This window comes from Pseudophryne corroboree, chromosome 11, assembly GCF_028390025.1.
Source record: "Pseudophryne corroboree isolate aPseCor3 chromosome 11, aPseCor3.hap2, whole genome shotgun sequence".
NCBI lineage: Eukaryota > Metazoa > Chordata > Amphibia > Anura > Myobatrachidae > Pseudophryne > Pseudophryne corroboree.
In genome coordinates, this window is record NC_086454.1 from 295,235,166 (window position 1) to 295,252,083 (window position 16,918).

Below are 16,918 nucleotides of genomic sequence, written 5' to 3' on the forward strand. Positions count from 1 at the left end.
CCGGTAATCATCCTTCAACTCCTCTGTTTCCACGCTCCCTAGCATCTTATTATATTCACTCCATGTTTCATCACCTGGCTGGTTCCACCCAGCATTCATTCAGTGACTTTATCATCTGGCTGATTCCATTCCGCATCCACTCCGTGTCTTACCACCTGGCTGGTTCTATCCAGCAATTACAACAGCTGATTCAAGTTACCAGCTTCATCTGTTCCATCTACTGGCATGTTCCTTGGATATCTTCACTACTACAGCCAGGCCTGGTAAGGTTATTCCATCTAAGGACTTTAACAACTGTTCTTAACCTACCAGTGTCCTGTGAAACCATTTCATGGTCAGAGTGCTCCAGGAATCATATTATTTATCATTGCCATTTTTATTATTTGCTGTCTGTTGTTACACGGAGTTTGTCAATAAACTTTTAATTTACTTTTACCTGGTTGTCATGGTCACACCTTCGGGTTTCCTTTTAACACTTACATGTCCAGGGGTCTGATTAAACCTCCCCGGTTTAAGTTCCTCTCAGCCCCTACAACTGAGGCTTCCTCCTGTCAGCTAAAACCCTCAGTTGTGACACCCTGCAGCTGTCTCCACCTGTACGCCATCCTCCGTTCCAGTCTGACCACTCTGGTCTGGACATAAATAAATGGTTGGATGGCGTACACATGGAGACAGCAGTGTGGGGTCTGGAAGGTAAGATATTTAAGGTTTGTTTTTTGCACTGTATACGTTGCTGTATACTGAGGAAGGGGAGCACATTTCCAAATCATTGCTGTATTAAAGCACATATTTTTCACCATCAAACCAAGTCGCCAAGTGCTGCCCTCCATCCTTGCTGTCTATTGGGGGTGACATCTTCCTAGGGAAGGCACCGAAGCATAACTGCAGTATTTGTCCCCTTGGGGACTGCTAGAGTGCTTGATCCCCTATATGATATATATATATATATATATCTCCAAACAGCGGAACTCCACACCTTGATAATAATACATTTATATATGGTAGCAGGTGCCCTACAGATATGACGGGATTTGCCCACGTTACAGTGTACACAGCATCGATGTCAGCGGACTTGGAGACAAGGCTTCTGTCTTTATTTCCTACGCTGAGAGTGCTGCCGACATCGATGCTGTATATATATATATATATATATATATATATATATATATATATAAAATAAGAATTTACTCACCGGTAATTCTATTTCTCGTAGTCCGTAGTGGATGCTGGGAACTCCGTAAGGACCATGGGGAATAGACGGGCTCCGCAGGAGACTGGGCACTCTAAAAGAAAGATTAGGTACTATCTGGTGTGCACTGGCTCCTCCCTCTATGCCCCTCCTCCAGACCTCAGTTATGGAAACTGTGCCCGGAAGAGCTGACACAACAAGGAAAGGATTTGGAATCCAGGGTAAGACTCATACCAGCCACACCAATCACACTGTACAACTTGTGATAACCATACCCAGTTAACAGTATGAACAACAACTGAGCCTCTGTAACAGATGGCTCATAACAATAACCCTTTAGTTAAGCAATAACTATATACCTGTATTGCATAGAGTCCGCACTTGGGACGGGCGCCCAGCATCCACTACGGACTACGAGAAATAGAATTACCGGTGAGTAAATTCTTATTTTCTCTGACGTCCTAGTGGATGCTGGGAACTCCGTAAGGACCATGGGGATTATACCAAAGCTCCCAAACGGGCGGGAGAGTGCGGATGACTCTGCAGCACCGAATGAGCAAAGGCAAGGTCCTCCTCAGTCAGGGTATCAAACTTGTAGAACTTAGCAAATGTGTTTGAACCCGACCAAGTAGCAGCTCGGCAAAGCTGTAAAGCCGAGACCCCTCGGGCAGCCGCCCAAGAAGAGCCCACCTTCCTTGTGGAATGGGCTTTTACTGATTTAGGATGCGGTAACCCTGCCGCAGAATGAGCTTGCTGAATCGTGTTACAGATCCAGCGCGCAATAGTTTGCTTTGAAGCCGGAGCACCCAGTTTGTTGGGTGCATGCAGGATAAACAGCGAGTCAGTTTTCCTGACTCCAGCCGTCCTGGCTACATAGATTTTCAAAGCCCTGACTACATCAAGTAACCTGGAATCCTCCAAGTCCCGAGTAGCCGCAGGCACCACAATAGGCTGGTTCAAATGAAACGCTGATACCACCTTAGGGAGAAATTGGGGACGAGTCCTCAACTCTGCCCTGTCCATATGAAAGATCAGATATGGGCTTTTACATGACAAAGCCGCCAATTCTGACACATGCCTAGCTGAAGCTAAGGCCAACAGCATGACCACCTTCCACGTGAGATACTTTAGCTCCACGGTCTTAAGTGGCTCAAACCAGTGTGATTTCAGGAAATCCAACACAACGTTAAGATCCCAAGGTGCCACTGGAGGCACAAAAGGGGGCTGAATATGCAGCACTCCCTTAACAAACGTCTGAACTTCAGGCAGTGAAGCCAGTTCTTTTTGAAAGAAAATAGATAGGGCTGAAATCTGGACCTTTATGGACCCCAATTTTAGGCCCATAGTCACCCCTGACTGTAGGAAGTGCAGAAATCGACCCAGCTGGAATTCCTCTGTTGGGGCCTTCCTGGCCTCACACCAAGCAACATATTTCCGCCATATGCGGTGATAATGCTTTGCTGTCACATCCTTCCTAGCTTTTATCAGCGTAGGAATCACTTCATCCGGAATGCCCTTTTCCGTTAGGATCCAGCGTTCAACCGCCATGCCGTCAAACGCAGGTCCTGTCTGAGAGGCAGAGGCCATGGGTCCTCTGAGATAATTTCTTGTAGTTCTGGGTACCAAGTTCTTCTTGGCCAATCCGGAACGATGAGTATAGTTCTTACTCCTCTCTTTCTTACTATCCTCAGTACCTTGGGTATGAGAGGAAGAGGAGGGAACACATATACCGACTGGTACACCCACGGTGTCACTAGTGCGTCCACAGCTATCGCCTGAGGGTCCCGTGACCTGGCGCAATATTTTAGCTTTTTGTTGAGGCGGGACGCCATCATGTCCACCTGTGGCAGTTCCCAACGGTTTACAATCTGTGTGAAGACTTCTTGATGAAGTCTCCACTCTCCCGGGTGGAGGTCGTGCCTGCTGAGGAAGTCTGCTTCCCAGTTGTCCACTCCCGGAATGAACACTGCTGACAGTGCTAGCACGTGATTCTCCGCCCATCGAAGAATCCTTGTGGCTTCTGCCATTGCCATCCTGCTTCTTGTGCCGCCCTGGCGGTTTACATGGGCGACCGCCGTGATGTTGTCTGACTGAATCAGTACTGATTGGTTTTGAAGCAGGGGCTCTGCTTGACTCAGGGCGTTGTAGATGGCCCTTAGTTCCAATATATTTATGCGTAGAGAAGTCTCCAGACTTGACCACTGTCCTTGGAAGTTTCTTCCCTGAGTGACTGCCCCCCATCCTCGGAGGCTTGCATCCATGGTCACCAGGACCCAGTCCTGTATGCCGAACCTGCGTCCCTCGAGAAGAGGAGCACTCTGCAGCCACCACAGCAGAGACACCCTGGCCCTTGGGGACAGGGTGATCAACCGATGCATCTGAAGATGCGATCCGGACCATTTGTCCAACAGATCCCACTGAAAGATCCTTGCATGGAACCTGCCGAAGGGAATTGCTTCGTAAGAAGCCACCATCTTTCCCAGGACTCACGTGCAGTGATGCACCGACACCTGTTTTGGTTTCAGGAGGTCCCTGACCAGAGATGTCAATTCCTGGGCCTTCTCCTCCGGGAGAAACACCTTCTTCTGTTCTGTGTCCAGAATCATTCCCAGGAAAAGCAGACGCATCGTAGGAATCAGCTGCGACTTTGGGATATTCAGAATCCAGCCGTGCTGTTGCAACACTTCCTGAGAGAGTGCTACGCTGACCAACAACTGCTCTCTGGACCTCGCCTTTATGAGGAGATCGTCCAAGTACGGGATAATTATAACTCCCTTTCTTCGAAGGAGTATCATCATTTCGGCCATTACCTTGGTAAATATTCTCGGAGCCGTGGAGAGACCAAACGGCAACGTCTGGAACTGGTAATGAGAGTTCTGTACCACAAACCTGAGGTACTCCTGGACTGGTGAGGTGGGTAAATGGGGACATACAAGTAAGCATCCTTGATGTCCAGCGACACCATAAAATCCCCCTCTTCCAGGCTTGCAATAACCGCCCTGAGCGATTCCATTTTGAACTTGAACTTCTTTATATAAGTGTTCAAGGATTTTAAATTCAGGATGGGTCTCACCGAACCGTCCGGTTTCGGTACCACAAACATTGTGGAATAGTAACCCCTGCCCTGTTGAAGGAGGGGGACCTTGATTATCACCTGCTGGAGGCACAGGTTGTGAATTGCCGCCAGTACTACCTCCCTTTCCCTGGGAGCAGCTGGCAAGGCTGATTTGAGGTAACGGCGAGGGGGAGTCGCCTCGAACTCCAGCTTGTATCCCTGAGATACAATTTGTACAGCCCAGAGATCCACTTGTGAGCGAACCCACTGGTTGCTGAAGTTTCGGAGACGCGCCCCCACCACACCTGGCTCCGCCTGTGGAGCCCCAACGTCATGCGGTGGACTTAGTGGAAGCAGGGGAGGATTTTTGTTCCTGGGAACTGGCTGCCTGGTGCAGCTTCTTTACTCTACTCTTGCCTCTGGCCAGAAAGGATGCTCCTCTGACCCGCTTGCCTTTCTGAGGCCGAAAGGACTGCATTTGATAATACGGTGCTTTCTTAGGCTGTGAGGGAACCTGAGGTAAAAAAGTCGACTTCCCAGCAGTTGCTGTGGATACGAGGTCCGAGAGACCGTCCCCAAATAATTCCTCACCTTTATAAGGCAAAACCTCCATGTGTTTTTTAGAATCAGCATCACCTGTCCACTGCCGAGTCCATAATACTCTCCTGGCAGAAATGGACATTGCATTAATTCTAGATGCCAGCAGGCAAATGTCCCTCTGTGCATCCCGCATATATAAGACGTCTTTTATATGTTCGATGGTTAGCAAAATAGTATCCCTGTCGAGGGAATCAATGTTGTCTGACAGGGTATCAGTCCATGCTGCTGCAGCACTACACATCCAGGCTGAAGCAATAGCAGGTCTCAGTAGAGTACCAGAGTGTGTATACACAGACTTCAGGATAGCTTCCTGCTTTCTATCCGCAGGATCCTTTAGGGCGGCCATATCCTGAGACGGCAGTGCCACCCTTTTAGATAAGCGTGTTAGCGCCTTGTCCACCCTGGGGGATGTTTCCCAACGTAACCTATCCGTTGGCGGGAAAGGGTACGCCATCAGTAACCTCTTAGAAATCACTAGTTTTTTATCAGGGGAACTGCACGCTTCTTCACACAAATTATTTAATTCATCAGATGGGGGAAAAGTCACTGGCTGCTTTTTCTCCCCAAACATAATACCCCTTTTGGTGGTAACCGGGTTAATATCAGAAATGTGCAATACATCTTTCATTGCAGTAATCATGCATCGGATGGCTTTTGTAGACTGTACATTTGTCTCATCCTCATCTACACTGGAGTCAGACTCCGTGTCGACATCTGTGTCTACCATCAGAGCTAGCGGGCATTTATGAGCCCCTGACGGCTTCTGAGTCGCCTGGGCAGGCGCGGGCTGAGACCCCGGCTGTCCCAAGGCTGCTGCGTCATCGAACCTTTTATGTAAGGAGTTGACACTGTCGGTTAAGACCTTCCACATATCCATCCAATCAGGTGTCGGCCCCGTCGGGGGCTACACCACATGTATCTGCCCCTGCTCCGCCTCCACGTAACCCTCCTCATCAAACATGTCGACACAGCCGTACCGACACACCGCACACACATAGGGAATGCTCAGACTGAGGACAGGACCCCACAAAGTCCTTTGGGGAGACAGAGAGAGAGTATGCCAGCACACACCACAGCGCTATATAAGACAGGGATTTACACTGCTAATAAGTGATTTTCCCAATAGCTGCTTGTTTGTATCGATTTGCGCCTAAATTTATGTGCCCCCCCTCTCTTTTTAACCCGTCTTGTACCTGGATACTGCAGGGGAGAGCCTGGGGAGCGTGCTTCCAGCGGAGCTGTGAAGGGAAAATGGCGCTGGTGTGCTGAGGAAGAAGGCCCCGCCCCCTCAGCGGCGGGCTTCTGTCCCGCGTTTTCTGTAACTTAATGGCGGGGGGTTTTACACATATACAGTTAACTGACTGTATTATGTGTATTTTATGCCAAAAGGTAATATAATTGCTGCCCAGGGCGCCCCCCCCCCCCAGCGCCCTGCACCCTACAGTGACCGGAGTGTGTGGTGTGCTGTGGGAGCAATGGCGCACAGCTGCAGTGCTGTGCGCTACCTTAATGAAGACAGGAGTCTTCTGCCGCCGATTTCATCGTTCTTTCTTTTCTAGCAAGCTCAGGAGAGCCCACTTGGTGCATCCAGCTCTGGCCGGGCACAGATTCTACCTGAGGTCTGGAGTAGGGGCATAGAGGGAGGAGCCAGTGCACACCAGATAGTACCTAATCTTTCTTTTAGAGTGCCCAGTCTCCTGCGGAGCCCGTCTATTCCCCATGGTCCTTACGGAGTTCCCAGCATCCGCTAGGACGTCAGAGAAAATATATTACATCTGTACGTATGCATAAACATACATTCACACACATACAGTAGCACACCCGCCAATAACAGATAGCAAAGCTCTCCTACCCAACCCCGCACCCATCTGCATACTGCTTGCTGCGGTAATCTGGACAGTATATGCCTCATCTGGCCAGCATAATTTATAGACTACCGCCCCCCTTTCCTACCCTCCTCCCTCCTGGACTCCCTGACATACAGGTATGTGACTCATACCTGGCTCCCACACAGTAACTGGGCTAGCTGGACACAGTCACTGCTTTACCAGTTCAGCGGCAGCTTATTTTTCTTTCACCACTACCCTGCGCTTCACCCAGGGATATGTCTTTGCGTGGGACTACTTGTGAGAAGAGGAGCTGCGCGACGCTGCAGCTCCCCCTACATGCAGCCAGCGCCACAGCCAGCCTCTCAGTATCAAAGTAAGGAGGCAATGCCGCTGCCGCATTAGATACAGCCTGCCAGAGCGCCTTCATTTCAAAGCTAAAAATCGTTCAGCAGCGCAGATAGATCGGCACCCAGGGGGGGTTTCTAGGTACTCGGAAACCCCCCCTGCGTGCGCGTATGGAGACTGAGTGAGAATATAGACGTTTTACCTATCACAGAGCTTATATTTCTCATCGGCATTGCAACATATTCCATTTTGGAGATGATGTAAAATCAACACAAGTCATTTCCTCAGCTGTAATACCTAAAAATGGATATTCCTTATACGCGCGAGAGGGTACAGCCCTGCTGTGCACACCGGGCCTAATTCAGCATGAGACATACCTGCGATGTATTCGCATGCTGAAGCCCCTGTGCAGTGTGCGCACGCATAGGAGCCGCACTGTATGTGCGCAGACAGTGAGATGCAATGGCATTTTCACTTATGCAAACTCGTCTGCTTGATTAACAGGGCGGACAGGGGCATAAACACGGCGTTGGGGGGGGGGGGGGGGGGGGGCGGGTGTAGTCCGGTCAGCTGAGTCATGTCCAGAACGTTTACAGAGCAGGCCGCTGTGGCTGCGTGGTGCCACTGCGACCCAAAACATGGTGACCCGGTGACTGCTTTTGCAGCTAGTCTGCGGAGGCAGGGGGCTACCCTAAACATGTGAGCGCTTTGCCGTTTGGTGAAGCGTTCGTGTTTGGGGGAGGCATTCTGGGCAGCCTTGCCCTGTGAGGGGCAACCCCCAGCATGCTAGTGGAATGAGTTGAAGTTTTGTGAATTTTCGTAAACCTACAGCGCATGCTGAATTAGGCCCATGGTACCATCGTACCACAAAGAACACATATGCAAGAAAAAGGTATCAATACTCAGAACTCCATACTTTATTATACAGTATGACAACACAAATGTTATAAAAGAATACAAAGAAAAAGTTGCTTCAAAGTTTTTATTTTTTAATCTGGGAGGTCTACGTCTAAACACTGTGGCATCTCAGTCAAATTCACATGCAAAGGAAGAAAGCTATATACAGGGTAGTAATTTCCAATAACACCCTTGCAAAACAGAAATGTATAGGAGTTCTAAAAAAAAAAACCCTTTACCATACACCTGTGTGTAAGCACAGACAATGAGGGTACAGATTCCACGAAAACTGACTTATGTGCTGCAGTTACTGGAAAAAGAATATCAACAGGCTTTCAAAAACCTTTGGGCCACCTTGTGCATGCACACGCTGCTGGGGAGGGATTCAAAGTTCCCTCTCTGACCTAAAACTTCAAACAGCCTATAGGTTACAATGTGCAATGCCATCTAAAGACGGCTTTAGCGTTCAGGTGTCAAGTTTGATAAATTGCAAGATCTGTGGTATCCAGAACATCGGCGATATACCAGTCTACAGTATCTAATCAGTGGTCTTTTACCTGGTACTGTATTGAAGATTTCTGGACAAATATGGTTTATTGCAGTGGTTTCCAAACTCAGTTCTCAAGGAGCATGGACAGTCCAGGTTTTAAAGATATCCATGGCTCAGCACAGATAGTTACATTACTTCATCTGAGGTACTAATTAAGTCAACTGTGGCCAAACATGGATATAATTAAAACCTGGACTGTAAAGCTGGATACACATTAGAGTGATGTGTACCCCAGCCATCAGCATGACCGATATAGCAATATATTAGTCAGTCATATACACTGGCTGACCATCCCGCCTAAAAAAATAAAATATACCATTGTCCCTCTTCCACCAAACTTCACAGTTGGCACAATGCAGTCAGGCAGGTAACGTTCTCCTGGCATCCGCCAAACCCAGACTCGCCCATCAGACTGCCAAAAGAGAGAAGCGTGATTAGTCACTCCGCAGAACGTTTCCACTGCTCCACAGTCCAGTGTCGACGTGCTTTACACCACTCCATCCGACGCTTGGCATTGGACTTGGTGATGTGAGGCTTGCATGCAGCTGTTCGGCCATGGAATGCCATTCCATTAATCTCCCGCCGCACAGTTTGTGTGCTCACATTAATGCCAGTGGAAAGTTAGAACTCTTCAGCTATGGAATCAACAAAGCGTGGGTGACATTTACACACCATGCCCCGTAGCCGTCGTTGTCCTAGCACTGTGATTTTACATGGTCTTCTGCTTCATGGCTGAATTGCTGCTGTTCTTAAACGCTTCCACTTTCTAATAATATCACAGTTGACCGTGGAATATTCAGCAGGAATGAAATTTCACAAACCGTCTTATTACGAAGGAGGCATCCTGTCACAGTACCACCCTTGCAGTCACTGAGCTCTTCAGAACAACCCATTTTGTATTACAAATGTTTGCAAATGGAGACTGTGTGCTAGGTGCTTCATTTTATACACCTGTGGCAATGAGTCTGATTGAAACACCTGAATTCAATAATTAACAGGTGTGGCCAAATACTTTTGTCCATATAGTGTATCTTGCTTCCATTGCAAGTGAATACGGCTTAAGGCCCCCATACACCAGAAATCACAAACAAAATCTGCAGAGTCTGAGATTTTTTTCCCCAGATTTAAGTCAATCTGCACTCAAACATTACAGATATTTTTCAGTGAATTGCATATCATCTTCAGCAAATAGAGATCTGAAAATCTTGAAAAGCTAATCAGTTTAGTAGAAACGATCTACAAATCTGCCGATTGTTACCATACACTAGCAATCTACAGCCCCAATTGATCTGTGAAATCCAATATGTTGGACAACCTGATTTAACAATCCCAATCTATTTTTGGTCTGAATCTGCAATCTGTGAACCCCATACATTGCATATTTATTTGCACAATCGTCTGCAAATTGCCCCAATTAGCTGTGTATGCTATGCGGTTAGGATTACTAGTATCTAATTCTCCACCTTTACATGCCAGTCTCTTCCAAAAAAAGCACATGCTGTTAACCTTTCAATTCTGTTTTTTTTTGGGTGGGGGGTTTAATGGGATTTTTCTGCCGTATGAGATTTTTTTGGGACATGGCGAACATATGGAGTAATTGTGAAATATGACTGTTGACTCTCCTTAATTTTCCTGAAAATATCTATTTTTCTAATACTGACCAGCCACTCCTGTAAATTATTAAAAAACCTGTATTATAATCCATTTCAATAACATGACAGGAATTGTATCTCTGCATGGTCCACTTGGAAATTATCACATAGGTGCATGGACCCAGCAAAATGTGCTGGAAAAACAGTTTAAAATGTTAGCAACTATATGCTGAATATCTGTCCCTGAGAATGGTATGGAAGTAACAGCCATACTCAAAATTCACTAATTGCCTAAGCAACGTGGTAGCAGACATTTTGTGAAGTTGCCTCTTCCTGAATATTTGTTCAGTCCACAAAATGGCTGCCTCCAAAATGTGTGTGTGTTACACACCCTCTTTATAGAGAAGTCCCTGACTTTGCTGTCATGAACAGATTTTATCAGAAATACAGTAAAGCATTGAACTCAGACAGATTTCTGTGGAATTCCAGCTGAGCATATCTTTAGGATCAAAGTCTTTATTTGCCGTAGCAATTCGAGTTTGGTTTTTGTTTATTTAATTTTTTTAATAGATGGAGATATTACAAACAACTAAAATTGCAATATTTAGGTAGTGCAGTGCGCGTTTTACAGCACAAATCACTGTTCTCTGGTTAACACCATTTTAGAGAATTCTAAATTCTTGCAAAATAAACTTCTACAGATAAAATAGTATCTACATTCCTAGGTATCAGATCTTGGCAATGGATTGGTTGCATCTACGGTATGTAGGTGATAGGTGAATAGTAAGCAGGCCCAGTTGGAGACACTTTTATGTTGTTTAGGTGCTTATTTGTAACTTTGATCAAGCAGAATAAATACTGCAGCCCACAGAAAATTATTAGATGTTGACTTTCTTTAGGTTGATTTCACTAAACTGCTAAAATCGGATATATTCCTATTTTAATTTGGATATCCTGTCTACAGTCAGGTTCATAATCTTCACACCTCAACAGAGACTAATAATACATGTAAACTTCAGCTTGTAACCCTGACAATTCAACCTCCAGCCACTAGAGGCTGCCAGGTACTTCAACTTGCCCTTAACCAAGATAGCCAGTATTACCTTAGAAGTATATAGTAGGTTCCTGTGTGGGCTTAGATACAGGCAATTTTGGCTAATCCGCTTGCTTGAATAGTTTGACCTGCTTCAGTGATTCCTGTTTATCTTGACTCAAACTAGTCTCTATCACTAACTGCTCAGTACTGAAACCGGCCTGCATGTGACTATTCTTCATCAGTTTATCCAGAGTACCAAACTCTACTCAGAGTACCAAACACCTACTAACATTTTTACTTTACAAATGAGGATATGGGGTATGGTCATGTAACATGGGGTTTGTGGTAATCACTTATGATTTTCGGCCTTTTGGCTAAGATCAAGTGTAGTACCTGCTCGAGGGAAATACTTGGTGGAGTACCTGTTCTTACACTAGGAGCGTGAGAGGTTCCTAGTGTGGAATGGAAAAACACCTTGTGGAGTACCATGCCGGGGTGTGGCAATGCCTCTGGTCGAGAGTGGAGAAAAACTGGGCTTAGTATCCGCTACCTTCTTAGGGGTTGAAATAGGACCCCTTACGTGGAGCCGGAACGGCCTGGTCTAGTATCTACTCTCGTACTGGGGGTTGACCCTGGCACAGAGTGGGTATGAAGCTTGGTCTGGCTGAGAGGTCGGGAGCAGCTAGAAGCTCAAGGTGTTTTGTGTCCATGGAACTGGAAGGGACAGGGGTGCCGGAAATGCACTGGGGATTCAGACCAACAATGCACGAAGGCACTTTAGCACTTAACACTTCAACCCTTCCTGTCTGCACCCACTTTCCTTTGCCCTGGCCTTTTGGCTAGGGCAAGGATAATTTTTTATAACCCCCCACCCCCCCTTCTGGCTGGGGCTTATTTATTTATTTTATTCACGAACGTGTTTTGCACTCTTGCACTACACTAGCACTTATTTTTGTATAGTTTGTCACGTCACGGTTTTTTGTTCGGGGTTTAGGCGAGACCCTTATGGGCCACCCTCTCCACTAGTTGCCGAGGCCCTCTCCTTTTGGGGAGGGCCACAGGCTATTTTCGATCCCCAGGGGGAAGCTTCGGCCAACCTTGGGGATACACGAGGGTCCCTCTGCGCTTCGGCAAGGGGGGACCCACAGTCCCTTTTTCCCCTCAGTAGGCCTTTTAGCTCTGAGGGGTAGGGGAGTAACGGGGGCCCTTCTCCTTTTGGAGAGGGTCCAAGAACCTAGGCCCCCCAGCACGTTTGGTCACAGAAACTGGGTGATGAAGCCACGCACCTCGGGCTTCTTCAAGTAAAAGAAAAAAAAAAACTAGTGATTTTGAAGTAATAATCTGACCCCAGACCCCCACCCATTAAAACAAAACCAAAATAAAAAACCCAAAATAAACTGGAGAATGCTGTGTGCACCAGTAGATGTGAATGCCAACATACCTCCCAACAGTCCCCACTGTCAGACCATATAGTAGGTATGCCAGTGTATAAATCGCTCAGTATCTATCTGCCTGGTGCTCAACCAGCATACAGACATTACTTGTAACTAGGCTTCTGCTATTGGCTATTGACTTCAGTCAGACACACCACAAAGTCTCATTCGTTACTCAGGACTGTCCTATGGTCACAACCTCCAATCAGTCACCAAATGCTGTTATGTACTGTACATCAAAGAAAATTCTCCAGAATATACACACTTCTCACATTACAAATTTACTAGTGCTTTCTTATTGGATGTCCCCTAGGGATACTTTTACCCCTACAATGTAGCCCTAATGCAGCTTCCAGACTGCTCTTCTACTGCCGCAAAATAGCTCCTAGATCGGTTGCCTGTACTGTACAGAATCCAATATAAAATACATATATTGAGTGAGAAACAGAGGCACTAACATACACATCACTTCCATTGTCTTATAACATCTCCCAACTCAACAGTTCTGCGTCTCTTATACACACTCATGACATGCTCCCACTCCTTTTTTTCAGGCTTCACATACTCCCTATAACTAAAACCTCCGGATTCAGGGGGTAATTCCAAGTTGATCGCAGCAGGAAATTTTTTAGCAGTTGGGCAAAACCATGTGCACTGCAGGGGAGGCAGATATAACATTTGCAAAGAGAGTTAGATTTGGGTGTGGTGAGTTCAATCTGCAATCTAAATTGCAGTGTAAAAATAAAGCAGCCAGTATTTACCCTGCACAGAAACAAAATAACCCACCCAAATCTAACTCTCTCTGCAAATTTTATATCTGCCCCCCCTGCAGTGCACATGGTTTTGCCCAACTGCTAAAAAAATTCCTGCTGCGGTCAACTTGGAATTACCCCCTCAGTACGATTTACTGTCGAACGGGATGCAGTCTGTCACAATACCGATGCCGGAATCCCGAAGTGTGAAAATCCAACTGGAGCATGTGTTTTGAATATTTTGTGCAAAGTAAATGTTTGTGTGATACATGATACTGTATGCTTTAATTTTGATGCAAAGCTTGTCATGAAAACTGGTAACAAACATAAAAAGACCATTTTCATGGAATATTATAGTATAAAGCCTCTATCAGTGTTCTTTGTACAATGTGATTGGATAAGAAAAGGAACCTTGGTGGTCTCTTCCGATAGATATTGTATGATATGCTGCAATATCAGTAGCTAAACAGTGTAATGGGCACAATATTGCTACATACGGAGTCTCGAAACAAGTTACATCATCAGCTACTGGGGTATTATTGAGCATGTTGGGAATTGTGGGCTGAAACTTAGCAGCAGCTTAACCAATCAAGAGGGGAGATGGCGGACAAAAGCTAGAGCAAGCATGTCAAACTCGTGGCCCTCCAGCTGTTGTGGAACTACAAGTCCCAGTATGCTTTATAGCATACCTTCCACCAAGCAACTGGTAAAGCATGCTGGGACTTGTAGTTTCACAATAGCTGGAGAGCCACGAGTTTGACATGCCTGCTCTAGAGCCTCATATGCAAGCGCAGTGTTAGAAAGCTTATGTATACTGTCAGGGACCTCACTCCGACCCCTGACTTTTCGGAAGGACCCTGCGCACTAACTATTGGTCAGACAGTGATAACATAAAAAGGGGGTCACAGGTCCCCACAACACCTTTCTGAACAATAGCACATAGCCTTAGTGATATCAACATCCACGCAATCTGGGATAGTGCTCCCTACTTCATTAATGTATACTCCACTGCACAGACATCCATGCAGTACTGGTGTGTGCCTACTGCTTCAGCAAATAATAACTATTTTTTAGCATATTCTAGCGGCCAAACAATCTCTTCAAACGATTGGGTTCTGGTACAAGGTATTAATTAACTAAACAAAGAAAAAAAGACTATTTACAAAAAAGTACAATGTTTATTTAGAAAAGAATGTTAACAAGAAATGGTTACATAGTACATACAGGCACGCAATCAAAATAAAAATGTCAAACCTTTACAGAGTGAACACGCAGCTAATCTGTCCCAAGAGAAACAGGAGGAGACTGCAGGTTGCAAACATCCATGCCAGGCATAGATTCTTCAAAAGTCTGAACCCAGAACAATAGGTGGTCATACCTTTTATCAGACTGTACCTTGCAGGATGCCTCCCCTGTAGCTGCAGATTGGTTGGTCATCACGTAATTGAGGCTGGGACCCTCCCTGACTTGCTCATATAACTTATAACTCAAATTCACGTAATTGGGCATAACTTGCCCTAAGAAATGTTGATCTAGAACAGTGGTTCCCAATCTCGGTCCTCAAGTACCCACAACAGTTCATGTTTTCCAGGTCTCCTCACAGGATTGCAAGTTAATAATTTGCTCCACCTGTGGGTCTTTTATAATGCGTCAGTGAGAAATGAATACACCTGTTAAACTGCTGGATGACCTGGAAAACATGAACTGTTGGGGGTACTTGAGGACCGAGGTTGGGAACCACTGATCTAGAATATGGGGTGCCCATATTACTCTCTGCTATTTTAGCTACAAAAGGTCACTAAAATATGATACAGTGTGAGGTGGGATTGGTCTAGATCAGCGGTTTCCAAACTTTTTTGAATCACGGCGCCCTAGAATATCAGAATTTTTTTCACGGCACCCCTAGGCCAAAACTTTCTTACTGAGAAATTTAGAAAGAAATATTACATTAAGTAGATTGCGTTTATATGTCATCCTTAGGGTCAGTTGTGTGGTGAGGGACAAGATTTGCTTCTGTCTGGCCACATATTTTATGACTGGCAGCCACCAGCACTGGTTTTGCCTATTATATTGACCATGAATAATTTGAATTGGTCCTGGACCACCAACCCAGGGCACCCCTAGAAGTGTCCCGAGGCACCCCAGGGAGCCACGGCACAGTTTGGGAACCTCTGGTCTAGATACTTCATATCTTGGAAACGATGCTTCTTAAGAGATATGCAACTCGCACTCCACTTGTGAATAGACCAGTCATGTTTCTATGGAAAACTGAATGTTCTTTAGGATTATGGAAATTTAAATTTTACTTTATAAACCATATCCAATATGATGTACCTTTAATCTAATGTCGCTACCAATGTGGGTGTCTCAATACACATGTGGCCTAATGACACCCCACTGGTCTGCTGTTTTTGGTATGCGAGTGGCAGAGAGGATGTCATGTCAGGTAATTGGCCTCTTCCTCTAAATTCATTTACCTTTGATGTAAAGACCTGACATCAACCAAAGGCCGTTCTATGCCTGAATTAGCATCATATATAACAAAAGTTTCCATGTAGGGCTTCCCTACATGATAGGTCCGATAAGTATAATAAAGTCTGGGACCCCTGGTTTGCATATTCCAAGGTCTCTACTTCTAGGATTTAAGAGGTTATTATCTGTATATCATCTACTGTATATTTTACTAGTTAGTCTTGTGACCCTATATGATCTAGGTTGTACCTGATGGACCTCCTCTTCTTCTTCTACTTCCTTCCTCTTCTTTCTTCTTTTTATATACCTAATAAGGTTTATATATAACAAAAATTGCATTGAATGTGTTATGGTCTAGTGGACTGTATGTTTTTGTTCTGGATGTTCTTATGTCTTCATATATGTCTGCTCTTTCGATGTATTTCAATAACAATGTATTCTTTAAACAAAACAAAAAAAGTTTCCATGTAGTTTTATCTACGTTGAGCCCTAAAAACTTAAAAAAAAATGAAAACAAATGTATTCAATTCATTTTTATTAAGATTATCAGTGCTTTTCAGCCTTGCTAAAAAGAGCCTTAAAGTTCAAAGAACTAGTAAGTTGTAACATTCCTAGGTGACTGCACAACCACAGGGGCTTACACATTAAATCGCAACACTTAGGCTAACCACTGTGGTGTTAAGAACTCATCCCGTACCAATAATGGAAATGCAGGAAGCAACATTCTCAAGGGCCTGATCTTCATCCATCGTGTTCTCCAGATCGGCCTTCTTTTTAAGGCTACTTTCTGCTGAGTTCATCGAAGACCAGGAGGTTCCTTATGATTTAGCTGAATTCTGTATTTGTTTCCTATGATCGGCACCCACGGCTTCCGAGACACTGGAAAAGCCTTGCTCACTGTGGAGAGAGCAGAACAATTTGGGTCTAACTCTTCAAACTGAGGTTCCAGCTGAACCACAGCCCCCAGTAATGCCCCTCATAGAACGCAGTTGTATTTCAGCATGGGGGCATAATATGCTACTCAGCCATCAGAGAAGCAGCTAATAGCCATTATTTAAATGAACAATACAGTATAATTAAAAAATATATATACATATACTGTACATATTACTAAGTTGTGTGCTGTCTATTAGAAATGTCACAAAGATACACTTGTACATAAACTCTA

The 16,918-nt window shown here is 45.3% G+C and overlaps 1 protein-coding gene across 1 annotated transcript in view; it reads right to left on the minus strand.

The window, feature by feature from the left end:
• Nucleotides 1-16,268: 16,268 nt before the first annotated feature.
• DHODH (dihydroorotate dehydrogenase (quinone)) overlaps nt 16,269-16,918 on the minus strand; it is a 42,530-nt gene continuing 41,880 nt past the window's right edge. The window contains exon 9 of the mRNA XM_063945474.1: nt 16,269-16,647. Coding sequence (XP_063801544.1) covers nt 16,569-16,647 — 79 coding nt within the window. The 3' untranslated portion in view covers nt 16,269-16,568. The remainder of the gene's footprint in view (nt 16,648-16,918) is intronic.